General features: G+C 35.8%; 1 protein-coding gene across 2 annotated transcripts in view; it reads left to right on the top strand.

The window, feature by feature from the left end:
* Window positions 1–11,895, top strand: part of HDAC2 (histone deacetylase 2) — a 30,310-nt gene extending 18,415 nt beyond the window's left edge. For both annotated transcript variants that reach the window (XM_025925830.2, XM_086707640.1), the window contains exons 7-14: window positions 863–955; window positions 1,153–1,261; window positions 4,408–4,548; window positions 4,788–4,896; window positions 5,997–6,127; window positions 6,591–6,746; window positions 10,548–10,605; window positions 11,521–11,895. In XM_025925830.2, coding sequence (XP_025781615.1) covers window positions 863–955; window positions 1,153–1,261; window positions 4,408–4,548; window positions 4,788–4,896; window positions 5,997–6,127; window positions 6,591–6,746; window positions 10,548–10,605; window positions 11,521–11,551 — 828 coding nt within the window. In that variant the 3' untranslated portion in view covers window positions 11,552–11,895. The remainder of the gene's footprint in view (window positions 1–862; window positions 956–1,152; window positions 1,262–4,407; window positions 4,549–4,787; window positions 4,897–5,996; window positions 6,128–6,590; window positions 6,747–10,547; window positions 10,606–11,520) is intronic.
* The last annotated feature ends 1,644 nt before the right edge of the window (window positions 11,896–13,539 follow it).

Below are 13,539 nucleotides of genomic sequence, written 5' to 3'. Positions count from 1 at the left end.
CAAGTATATTGAGTCATAATTTAAAACACCTGAGTATCAGTCACCCCTAATCCTTTGGTGTGGCAGGTGAAGAACTGTTTTGTAGCAATTTTTATACTGTACCGTTTCTTCAGGGAACATACATGTGTGCACATGCAGAGGTACATTTACACTCACGCATCTATGCGTGAAATAAGTATTTCAAATACTTATTTATACAAATAAGTATATGTTGTGTGTGTGTGTGTGTGTGTATCCTAAGTGTGTCTACATTGCTGAACCCAGCTCTCTGTTTCTTTTGCTTCATTTGGAAGGTATTAATGCCTAGAGTGGTATTTATTCAACAAGTAGAAACATTTACTTCAAGCACAATTAAAGAGCAGATTTTGGTGCTTTAGTCTGCAGTTGTCAAGACATCAGGACAGTCGGGGCTTATCTTTCATCATAAATAAACTTACACCAGATTATGAGCCACAAGGAGGATTCTGCATTATAGAGACAATTGTTCTACAGGGTTTTTCTGCTCAGAATATTTATTTTCTGTAGCTTTATTCATAATGTTGTCTTACATATTCTGTTGATGATTAATTTCTTGGTCTCATGTAATATTGCCTTTAATTGTTTATGTTCAATTTCTGTTCTCCCAAGATAACCATTTCAGATTAATTGGAACTCATTCTTTTCAGCCTAATAATGCAATCCATTAATATTGGAATATGTACTTCTTCTGTATTATTTCCTTTCTTAACCTAAAAGCTGAATTCAGAATTGGATATTGTTACCTGTTTTTACAATCTTGCAGAAAACTATTTTAATAAACATGTCAAATATTTTCACTATGACATACTCCCTAAGACCTGTTTAATTATGTATTTTATTTTAGGATATTGGTGCTGGAAAAGGCAAATACTATGCTGTCAATTTTCCAATGAGAGATGGTATAGATGATGAGTCCTATGGGCAGATTTTTAAGCCTGTAAGTATTACTATTTCAAAATCAAAATGGAGAGGCACCTTGCTGGCACAGTTAGGGCCTGTAACTCTTGATCTTGGAGTTATGAGTTCGAGCCCCATGATGGGTATACTTAATAAAATCTTTAAAAAAAACATAAAATCAAAATGGAATTTTAAAAGTATTTTTAGAGATAATAACTTTGGTTATCTTGTACATAGATTATCTCAAAAGTGATGGAAATGTATCAACCTAGTGCTGTGGTGCTACAGTGCGGTGCTGACTCACTATCTGGTGATAGGCTTGGTTGCTTCAATTTGACAGTCAAAGGTAAGCAATTTAATGGATGATAGTCCCAGGAGAATTTTTTTTTCTTCCAAGAACTTCCCATACTAGTTTTCATTACAATTTTTACACAGAGCTACATGCTCTGTAATTTTCATGGGTTTTGTTGAATGTATGTATGCATTAACTATAATTAATCTTGTTTCAGTAAATTAAGTTTTCTTTTGTTGATACATTCAGTGGTGAATACTTCTATAAAGTTTCTCGCAGTCTCAACCAAAGCAGCCATTTTCATTGTTTTTGGTTCCTCTCTTTGGTGTTTATCTTTTATTTTTTCTTTTAAGTTTATGTGTATTTTGAGAGAGAAAGAGGGCACACGTGTGTGTGTGTGCGCACAGGGGGGATGCAGGGAGTGAGGGAGAGGGAGGACCCCAAGCAGTCTCCGTGCCCCCAACACAGAGCCCGAGGGGGCTCCATCCCATGAACAAGATCGTGCCCTGAGCCCAAGTCAAGAGTCAAGACGCTCAACCGACTGAGCCACCCAGGCACCCCTGGTTTTTCTTTCTAGAAATATAACATGCAAATTTTGTTACTTTCTATTTTAGCTTTGCGTATTCACTTCCTATCATGGAAGAAGAGGGATTTAGCTCTTTTTCACCACTTTGTCCCCAACACATGCACACACTCTTCCAGTGTCTTCATTTTTACAATTTAAATCTGGGTATGTATACTAGAATTTTGGTTGTGGCATTCAGTGTTTACAGTGTCATTAACATTAAAGCACTTTTCAGTTACCAGATTTTTCTTTTTTGCATAACTTGTTTTTCTTGCCCAGTTCTTCAATTACTTAGCTTTCTCTTTACTCATTATTAAACTGCCAGTGTCTAAATAGCTTCAAATGTTCAGATGCATCAAATATTCCATCATTTTTACCTTCTTGAAGAATAGCCTTCTGATCTGTTACTGTTTGGTTGAGTATCCCCTATAGATACGGTAGAACAAAGAGCTCTTTGCTTCTCTTGTGTGCCTCCCCTCCCCTATTGCTCTTTCCTCGGTCTTCTTCCTCACTTTTGTCTCATTTTGGTGGCGCACATTCTCAAGTAGCTTTCTGAGAAATGAGAAAAGATGTGGGAGATTAGTACTACACCAGAAATTTAAATTTGATCAAGTGTTGAAATTAACTTGTGATAGAAGTCCAGACCAAAGTAAAAGATCACCATCATGGAATTAACTCTAGAGTTTAAGAATAAATCTGAAACTTTATTTAATAAGGTCTTAAAATTTGTTATATGGGGATCAATAATGATGACTATTGTACATGATTTTGTAGTTGTTTTCCTTTTGAACTTTTAGGTAACAAATGGATGCTTTGAATTCCTTCGTAAGATGTGAAGAATTCTCAATAGAACTTTTCCAGAATTACTGTTGGCTTAAATGGAATTAAATAACTAAATCCAGATATTAAAGGCTATTTTACTTAATGTTACGATTGCTTCTATACCAGTTAGCATTAGAATTATGGTATAATCTATTTTGCTTTTATTAGGTTGAACCGTATAAACTTGATTGCCCCTTTTCTTGGTAGGTCAGCAGTGGCCAAATAATAGTTTCATATGTTGGACTTAATGTGTTGATAACCATATGTTGGCCTCAAAATGGACATGTTCTTTTAAAAATGATCTACCTAATATTAGTACAAAATGGGTATTAACAGGCCATTTTCCTGTCTTAGCTGTTTGAAAATGCTTTAATGCCTTCATACTGAAAAGTAATAGCATTCATAATCATAAACTATAGTGTTGTACTCTTACATTAATGTACACTTCAGCCAGCTGTTACAATTTCCCTGGTATAAAGCATAAGGATATTTGCAATCCCAAATCTTAAACTTGATTCTAAGCTTTCTGCACTGCCAACTTCAATTTGTATTTCTTAAGTCTATTAGTCCCCTCTTGTCCATCTCCTTTCTGCCCTCCTTTATGTTGTTACTATTGTGATCTCTGCCATTCATTTTTATCTGTTACAAGAAACAGTCATTTTTCTAGTAGTGATAATAGAAATTGGGTTATGAATCATATGGTGCAACTATTGAAGAATACTTAATTAGAAATGCTCACAATATACAATTACATGAAAAAACTAATTAAACCTTATTAACTCAGAATTGTAGGGAAACGTTTAAGGGGCACCTGGTGGTTCAGTTGGTTAAGCATCCACCTGACTCTTGGTTTCAGCTCAGGTCATGATCTCACGGTTCATGGTATCAAGCCCGATGTCAGGTTCTGTACTAACAGTGTGGAGCCTACTGAAGACCTTTCTCCCTCTCTCTCTGCCCCTCACCCACTTACACATGCACTCTCTTTCTCCCTCCCCCCAATAAAGTAAACTTTAAAAAAAGAAATATTTCAAATACTATCTTTGAATGATGGTGTTTTAGATAGCTTTTCCTTTGCACTGTTTTGATTTTTCCTGATAATCTCCAGTAAGCATGGTTTTCTTTTACAATTGAAGGGTTTTTTTCTTTAAAGATTGATTTGTATACCTAAGTAATATATCAAGAAATTACTGGTAATTAACTTATAATTGATTATTGAACTGGTACATGTATCCAAAGAAATACTTTGTTTTTATATTGGGTTTACTTTTTCCTCAAATTTCTACACATAGAAGTTTGAAGTATTTCTTATACTAATAGATACTAATTTTATAATCTTAGATAAGTTAAAAAAAATTATCCATAGTATTGCTACCTGAAGATAACCCACAGTTAAACTTTGTTATATAGCTTTCCATAATTTGTATGAGTCTAGAGGGAAAATTTAGATTGTGTATGTTTCATTGTAACCTTTCCCCCCACCCCACATAACCTCACAAGAACATAGAATCTTCATATCACAGAACTTTTTCATATGTTAATAAAAAATATTCATATTTTAATCTTCGTTGTATATTTGACTTTTCTATCAGGGATACTTGCTAAAGTAGCCAGTGTTTTAAAAATCATTGTGTGAAAGGTATATGATTGAAAAGTAAATTTTAGACTAGAGATTTCTTGAAATTTTTACATATTTTTTAAATACTTAGAAAAGCCATTTTGGTTGAGTAAAACTTTGCATTTATTATCTTTTTAAAACTTTTCAAACTGCTAAAATATTTAGATTTGTATGTTACTCAGATCTTCTTTGTCTTAGGTCATGCTAAATGTGTAGAAGTTGTAAAAACTTTCAATTTACCATTACTGATGCTTGGGGGAGGTGGATACACAATTCGTAATGTTGCTCGATGTTGGACATACGAGACTGCAGTTGCCCTTGATTGTGAGATTCCCAATGGTAGGTATTCTTATTATGATATCTTTATTGGTTGGAACTGTTTATATATACAAATGGATGGATGATTAGAGTAGATTCCAAAACCATGTAAATAGAATAGTCACTTAATAAATTCCCTTTGTGTTCACTTTTATATATTTTCTTGGGGAACATTTCACAACTTGAATCTGGATTTTGTGCATGGATTTGTGTGAAAACTGAACTTTTAATATGTCACTTTATTTCATTGTTTTTAATAGAATTGCCATATAATGATTACTTTGAGTATTTTGGCCCGGACTTCAAACTGCATATTAGTCCTTCAAACATGACAAACCAGAATACTCCCGAATATATGGAAAAGATAAAGTAAGAAATCATTGAATTGGTTTGATAAACATTTCATCTTTAGCTTTATATATCAGATACTTCCTTTGTCTTATTCAAAAGCATTGAAACCTTAAGATTACTGATTTTTTTTTCCTGAGATAATGAAAATGTATGGACCTCATAGCTCAAAAATATTTCCATTTTCTATTAAATATTTTTAAATCGCAAAGGTTCTCTAAATTGTATACTTCCTTGCCTTACATGAAAGTGAAATTTTCATTTTTGAAAACATTTTGATAAAGCTTTATTTCTTTTTTTATTTTTTAAATTTTTTTTTTTTCAACGTTTATTTATTTTTGGGACAGAGAGAGACAGAGCATGAACGGGGGAGGGGCAGAGAGAGAGGGAGACACAGAATCGGAAACAGGCTCCAGGCTCTGAGCCATCAGCCCAGAGCCTGACGCGGGCTCGAACTCATGGACCGCGAGATCGTGACCTGGCTGAAGTCGGACGCTTAACCGACTGCGCCACCCAGGCGCCCCAGATAAAGCTTTATTTCTAAGAACAAAGTGTTTAGAGGGTTATTGTAGTACACAGGCCTGAGTTTGTGTCCTCTTTCTTTGCCACACATTAGTTTTGTGACATGTGGCAGGTTCATTTGCCTTGAAGGTTTGTATTTTCTCACCAGTGAAATGGGGGATGCAATAGTACCTACATTATAAATTTTGAGGATTGAATGGGTTAATGACAGTCTGAAGTATCAGTGCTTTTTTTTTAATTTTTTTTTTCAACGTTTATTTATTTTTGGGACAGAGAGAGACAGAGCATGAACGGGGGAGGGGCAGAGAGAGAGGGAGACACAGAATTGGAAACAGGCTCCAGGCTCCGAGCCATCAGCCCAGAGCCTGACGCGGGGCTCGAACTCACGGACCGCGAGATCGTGACCTGGCTGAAGTCGGACGCTTAACCGACTGCGCCACCCAGGTGCCCCTGAAGTATCAGTGCTTTTATGTGTTACTAATTTAACTCACAGGTTAAGTCAGATAAAGATGAAATTTTTGCTTAATGTTTCCTGTTACATTTAAGAGGAACTTGAAAGAAAATGAATTTTGTCTAATATATTTTTACGTGTAATTTAGACAGCGCTTATTTGAAAATTTACGCATGTTACCTCATGCACCTGGCGTCCAGATGCAAGCTATTCCAGAAGATGCTGTTCATGAAGACAGCGGAGATGAAGATGGAGAAGATCCAGACAAGAGAATTTCTAGTAAGATAATACCTTGATGTGAATTCTGTTACATTTTTCTGATTTGTTAAAAACATCACTACAAACTGAAGGTTTAGTGGCCTGAGAACTTCACTTTGGGTCATGTTTCCTGAGCACACCATTATTACTGGCCTTTTTTTCCATTGCTAATCTTCCATAGTTTTACTTTCATATGCCTTAAAGCCTGATTTGAGTGTCAGCGTTTTCAGTTCATGTGACTGTACATATGTGGTCAAATTTAATTATGTATATTTGGGAATTAATTAGTAATACCAATTATCCAAAGTAGAATGGGTTGAATAACATTAAGCACCTTCTGTTTGACTTTCCAGCTTCTCATTCTATTTATTATTGATTGCTAGAGCAATAGCATAATAGTATGCTGTTGTGGTGTAGACATTCTAACATACTTGGTATTAATGATATTTTTAATGTTGTCTATCTAAAATCTTTGTATAATTAGTTCGAGCATCTGACAAACGGATAGCTTGTGATGAAGAATTCTCAGACTCTGAGGATGAAGGAGAAGGAGGTCGTAGAAATGTGGCTGATCATAAGAAAGGAGCCAAGAAAGCTAGAATTGAAGAAGACAAGAAGGAAACAGAGGACAAAAAAGCAGGTCAGGTTTATTTTTTAGTAAAGGTGTTTTAACTCTAAATTTTAAAAATGAGCTTCACTGCAGTTTTTATGAGAGCCTGAAGGCCATTACACAAGTAAGTATTAGAAAGGTGTGTGTGTTGGTAGATGACTTTTTTTTCCCAATGTAAATGGTGCTTAGCTCTTAAATCTTTTATTTAGGGCTCTGCTGATGTTACTAATCACATTTGCTCTATAATGTAGAAAACCTTATTACCTACTGTCTCTTGCTGACATAGGCATAAAATAGCAAACATTACACTATGATGATATAGACTGGGTGAGAAGACCAAGTGGTTATAGGTCCGTTTGGAGTCTGTGGGCAGAACTGAAATTCTAAGATAATCTTTAATTACCTAAAGTTTATTTGATGGGAATTAAACACAAAAGAAGAGTCATATTATCTTCAGACCAGTTTTTCACCATTGTGAAAAAGCTAGGAGAATAGACTTTGCTCAGAAGTTGTTGAATGAAAACATAAAAACTGAGGAAAGAGAAGGGATTTGGAAGCTGGGTTGGAGAGGAGGTATAATACTTCAATGCTTTAACTTTAAAAATGCTGTTAGTAGCTTGTCTTTTGACAAAATGATGCTCTAAGTGGTGAATTTACTACCAGAATTGGTTATCTTTTATCTGAGTTCCCAGAACACTTACACATACCTTGGTCATTTTGTTTAACACATTGTATTATAGTGCCTCGTTATAGGATTTTATGTATCTCCTTGCTAGATTGGGCTGCCCAAGGCTAGGGAACACCAGATCTTAAATATCTGTACTCTCAACACTTGGTGCATTTCTTGATTGGATACCTGATGCCTGTATACAAGTAATGGTGATGAGCATGAGTTTAGCTGGCTGTTAATTTTAACCCTGTAGCATGCGGAAAACTGATAGAGATACTGGGCCAACATCCTTTTCCTTTTATGTATTATATCGAAGTTACATGAATAAGCTGGCTGTCGTGTTCTTTTTTCTTTTTTACTAGAGAGGTTAGGATTCCACAGCATATCTGACACTTTTAGTTCTGTTCTTTTACTCATGATTCACTCCTCTGTAGGCTACCATTCTCTACCATTTTATAATTTTAACTTTGCAATGTATCACAATGATGGCTCCAGTCTGCTCTTATGTACTGATTGACATCCAGAAATTCCATCTAGTTTTGAGGTAAGGAGGACTTTGCTTTAGCTGTAGGATTGTTCTAGTATTTTTCATTTCTCTCACTGTCTGTATATGTTCTTGTCATTTTTGAAGTTTCTTCTCATTTTAAAATCTTTATCTTTTTTGTGCTTTTTGTTTGTTTTCCAAATGGGAAAACACATTTACTAGGGTGCTGCTTGTCTTTAATTGCCTTTTTAGCTAAAAAGAGAGTACCTTTTGCTCTGGCTTAGTAGCCTGGTAGTGGATTAATCTCTTAGTATTTAGCTCCTCAAAACTTTTGTTGCTGATAATGATAACTTTAAAAAAAATTCTTTCGTGGTGGGGCTCTTCTTGTAAGACCTTCCAATTGTTAAAATCCCTTGTCCTACACATAAAGAAATATTACCATAGAAAACATTTTTAAAAATCTATAATCAAAACCTCTAAAGTGGGGGCCATTTCTTTTTCCTCCTCCCTTTCCCAGTTCCATTTTAGTAATTTGAATTATTAAGTTTACATATCTAAAATTAAGCCAGAAGTTGAAAGAAATGTCATCCTTATTGTCACACACATGTTTGTATTGTAAGGCAGACCAGTTTCCTGAAATGTGTATGTAGAATGCTTAGTGATGCTGTGTATAATCGCTGTATCTTTATTATTAGGTCATTACGTCACAACTTTGGCTCATATGCTTCTTTAAAGAAGAAATTCACATTTAGGCTAATTTGTTTTAGTAATCTTGAGTTTGTAGTGGTAATGTTACTGTTTTATTGATTTTTATTAAAATGGTTGAGTTTCAGTACTTACACAGTGAGAGTTAAAGTGAATAAGCAGTAAGATTTAGCCTCTGTTGTGTCTTGGGTTTATCTTACCTGATTCTCTCTTCTCCGAATACTTCAGTCCCAGTGGTCTTTCATTTCTTCCTTCTAAACCTGCTAATTCCACCTTGCCTCAAAGTCCTTTTAAGGTTTCCCTCCGTTCAAGATACTTCATCCCTTAGGGGCGCCTGGGTGGCGCAGTCGGTTAAGCGTCCGACTTCAGCCAGGTCACGATCTCGCAGTCCGTGAGTTCGAGCCCCGCGTCGGGCTCTGGGCTGATGGCTCAGAGCCTGGAGCCTGTTTCCGATTCTGTGTCTCCCTCTCTCTCTGCGCCTCCCCCGTTCATGCTCTGTCTCTCTCTGTCCCAAAAATAAATAAACGTTGAAAAAAAAAAAAAAATTAAAAAAAAAAAAAAAAAAAAAGATACTTCATCCCTTTTCCCACCCAAAAGCTATTCATTCTTAAGACATCTCTCTCTCTCTCTTTTTTATCTATACAAGGTTATTTATTACGAAATTATTAATAAAGCAAAATACTTGGAAAAAAGCAAATATTGACTAACATAGGACCCGGTAAATGGATTATGATACATAAGAATGAGGAAGATCTGGGGCGCCTGGGTGGCTCAGTCAGTTAAGCGTCCAACTCTTGATTTCGGCTTAGGTCATGATCCCATGGTTCGAACCCCACATTAGGCTCTGTGCTGACAGCGTGGAGCCTGCATGGGATTCTCCCTCTCTCTTTCTCTCTGCCCCTCCCCTGCTCATGTGCTCTTTCTCTCTCTCCCTCAAAATAAATAAGTAAATTTAATGGAAAAAAAAGAAAAAAGAATGAGGAAGATCTGTATGTACTGCTATATAATGGGATGGTTTTCTATTCTTTTTTTAAAGATTTTCTTTTCTTTCATTTTATTTTATTGTATGAATATAATTTATTATCAAATTGGCTTACATACAACACCCAGAGCTCATTCCAACAAGTGCCCTCAATGCCCATCACCCATTTTCCTTTCTCCCCCACCCCCCATCCACCCTCAGTTTGTTCTCTGTACTTAAGAGTCTCCTGTGGTTTGCTTCCCTCCCTCTCTGTTTGTAACTATTTTTCCCCCTTCCCTTCCCCCAGGGTCTTCTGTTAAGTTTCTCAAGATCCACATATGAGTGAAAACATATGATATCTGTCCTTCTCTGACTTATTTCACTCAGCGTAATGCCTTTTAGTTCCATCCACGTTGTTGCAAATGACAGGATTTCATTCTTTCTCATTGCCAAGTGCCACATCTTCTTTAATTCTGAGGGCATCTCTCAAAGGTCACTTCTTTGTGGTAGTTTTTCCCAACCTCCCTCAGTGCTGCTGTGCTCATGTCTGTAGGCTGAACTTCTCCACAGTGCATATCTCAGCTGTAATACTGTGGTGCAAGGAAAACAACTTCAGAGCGCAGGGTCTATGTGACATTAACTCCTTGAACCTCTCTCATTTAGCACAGCACCTAACAAAGCTTGTATAGTTATTGAATTCATGAATAGTAAAATTGTATAGGACAGCTTTTTTTTTTTTTTTTTAATATTTGTTTTTTTTGGGGGAGAGCCCAAGTGAGGGAGGGGAAGAGAGAGGAGACAGAGGATCCGAAGTTGGCTCTGCACGGACAGTCTTGACTGCAGCAAGCCCGATGTGGGATCTCAAACTGTGAGACATGACCTGAGCCAAAGTTGAACACTAAAACAGCTGAGCCACCCAGGTGCCCCTAAGACAGTGTTTTATATTTTAAGTAAGGTATACATTTTGTATTTTAAAGTAAGTTTTAATCTCTTCCCAATTTTTGTTTTTAGATGTTAAGGAAGAAGATAAATCCAAGGACAGTAGTGGTGAAAAAACAGATACCAAAGGGTAAATTGTGTTTTTTATCTAATAATTTCTATATACTATAAAAATAATAAATACATTTACTTTAGGTGTGTTATGTGTGTATTCTTTTGAGAAGTGCTGGACCGAACTTGACTGAGAGCATCAGTAAGTTGAATGAGGTGTTCTAAAGTTTACTCTGTATTGGTGGTGCACAAGATAATATATGCCATCTAACTATCAGTGTATGTGTTATCTGTTTCTTTTTTACTTACGTAGCTTGCCTTAAAAAATGGTGAAGACTAGTAACGTTGTGTAACTGAACGTTAAATCAGTTTGTATTGTACGTAATGTATCTGAGACCTTTTGCTATTAACTTTATGTGATCTTTTCATGGTGCTCTTATTTCTGTATACATGATTACTTTTTGTGTGTGTGTGTGTGTGTGTGTGGTGTTGGCAGATGGGTAAATTTAAAATTTTTTTAATGTTTATTTATTTTTGAGAGAGACCAAGAGACAGAGAGCAAGCTGGGGAGGGGCAGAGAGAGGAAGACACAGAATCTGAAGCAGGCTCCAGGCTCTGAGCTGTCAGCACAGAGCCCAACACGGGGCTTGAACTCCACGAACCGTGAGATCATGACCTGAGAAGTCGGACACTTAACCGACTGAGCCACCCAGGCATCCCGAGATGGGTAAATTAAACACTGGGCTGGTATAACATGATTCATAATTTAGTTATGTTTGGCAAAATCATAATTGAGGTGTTTATCATCAGAAAGCATACATTTGACCACATGTAATTTTGTGCTAGCCTTTATAGGATAACTTGAATAGATTGTAAAATCACTGGAAAGATTAAGGTAGTCAGTACTCTAAAAATTGACTCAAGGCATTATCAGTGTGTGTTTCTTGGCATGACCCTCCAGGACTTTAATATTTTATGTTGCCTCTTTTAACAGAGCCAAATCAGAACAGCTCAGCAACCCTTGAATTTGAGTGTCTCACCAATTTCAGAAACCATAAAAGAGTGAGAAAATATCGGGAAGAAAAATTTTTTCTTTTTGAAGACTTCTGGCTTCATTTTATACTACTTTGGCATGGACTGTATTTATTTTCAAAATGGCTTTTTTTGTTTTTGTTTTTCTTGGCAAGTTTTATTGTGAGTTTTCTAATTATGAAGCAAAATTTCTTTCTCCACCATGCTTTATGTGATAGTATTTAAAATTGATGTGAGTTATTATGTCAAAAAACTGATCTATTAAAGAAGTAATTGGCCTTTCTGAGCTGATTTTTCCATCTTTTGTAATTATCTTTATTAAAAAATTGTACTTGGATTGCCTTTTGTCTGTTTCTTACATGAAATCTTTTTTCAGAGGCAAATAACATGACTTTCTGTACAATTAGAATACACTAGAGGAACTGATAACAGCTTCAAGGACATCCATTTACTATTCAAGAAAGAGTATTTTACAGTAAATATTTATTAATGCACTAGAAGTTCTACCATCTTGGTTTTTATACTTTGGCCAGTCAGTGTCAGTGAAGATTGACATCTCATTATAATAATTTATCTCTGAATTAATAATATAAGCTATGCGACTAAGATCCAGGAATTATATTTGAGCTGAACCAAAGATTCCCAAAAATTGGAAAAAATGAAAATTCTGAATTGGAAGAAAACCATAATCAGAGAAGGAAACGGTCTTCCATACTAGCAATATGTGACTTTGTTGCCAACCCCCACTATGTACCAAGTAGACAAGGAATTGTATGGTTGTGTCTGACCAGAATTTTCCTGTATTCATATTAAGTCTGTCTAAAATAAAACCTATTTAGACAAAACCTGGTCTAAGCTGCATTTACGTAACATCCAGGTTCCACTCTTACACCTGTTTCCAAACCAAGGAAATAAACATTTAAAGAATTAGTTCATCTTTCAATTTATCGAGTATATTCATTTTAATGCTTCGGGTATGCAACTGAACATAATGGTGGAAGAATGCCCGCAGCACCGCTTCCATTCTGGTGGTAGGAGGCAGACATGTGGGCAGTTTGTACTTGAGGATGTGCAAGAGAAAATACATTTTAGGAACCTGTCAAAACCAGTGAAATCACCTTGCCAGGCCTAACCTGATGGTTTTGAGATGAAAATCCTAAAATTCTAGAAGATAGATAAAACATGTTTGTTTCTGTGTAAGCCCCTGCTTTCAGATGTTCACAGGAACACCTGGATTTAGGTAATGAGCAGCCATGCATCCATTCAGATTTATCATGTTTTTTCACTTTTGCCATATTTGCTTCAAGTGTTTTTTTTTTCCCTTTAAGTAGATTCTATAGTTTGAAGACTTTATACACTTTGCCATGTAATTCCCCTTTTCCCACTCTTTAGAAGTAACCACTAGTCTGAAGTTCATGCATATTTTACCCATATTTTTACTCTTGCAAATCTGTCAGCATCTAAGCCTGTATGACATTAGATATTAAAGAACTCAGTCCTTCATTAAAGGAGTAAGGAAATGTGTTTGTGTTCTGTAACTTGGTTCTTTTTATATTGTGATTTACCCCTGTTGCAAGTGTAGTTCATTTTATATATAATTGAAGTTTCAAGAGAGTTATGAAACAAATTCAGCCCAGGTCACTTGGTACAACATCCAAACGACAGAACTACTGAAAGAACAAAGACCCCATTTACAATTAAAAATTTCTAGAAATAAAAGTGCAGAGAAATCACGGTTCTGGTCTTACAGTGAGAAAGATCAATGTAACAGGATGTCAAGATCAATAATACACATTTGGAAATTAATACTGGATAAAAATACTTGAGATGGTGAGGGAAGAGAAAGTTAACTACTTTGGTGGGATAATGGATAGTCAGATGGAAGAAGTTTTATGCCTTCCACCAGAAAAATTTAAGTTGGAAAGGGGAAATGAAGCCCATATGTACTAGAAACTTTAAGAAGAAAATAATTGGAGTAGAG

The sequence above is a fragment of the Puma concolor genome, chromosome B2 (assembly GCF_028749965.1).
Source record: "Puma concolor isolate L17-30 chromosome B2, mPumCon1.1.hap2, whole genome shotgun sequence".
NCBI lineage: Eukaryota > Metazoa > Chordata > Mammalia > Carnivora > Felidae > Puma > Puma concolor.
Note: the sequence above shows the minus strand (reverse complement) of the source record. Positions and strands in the feature narration are given on the sequence as shown.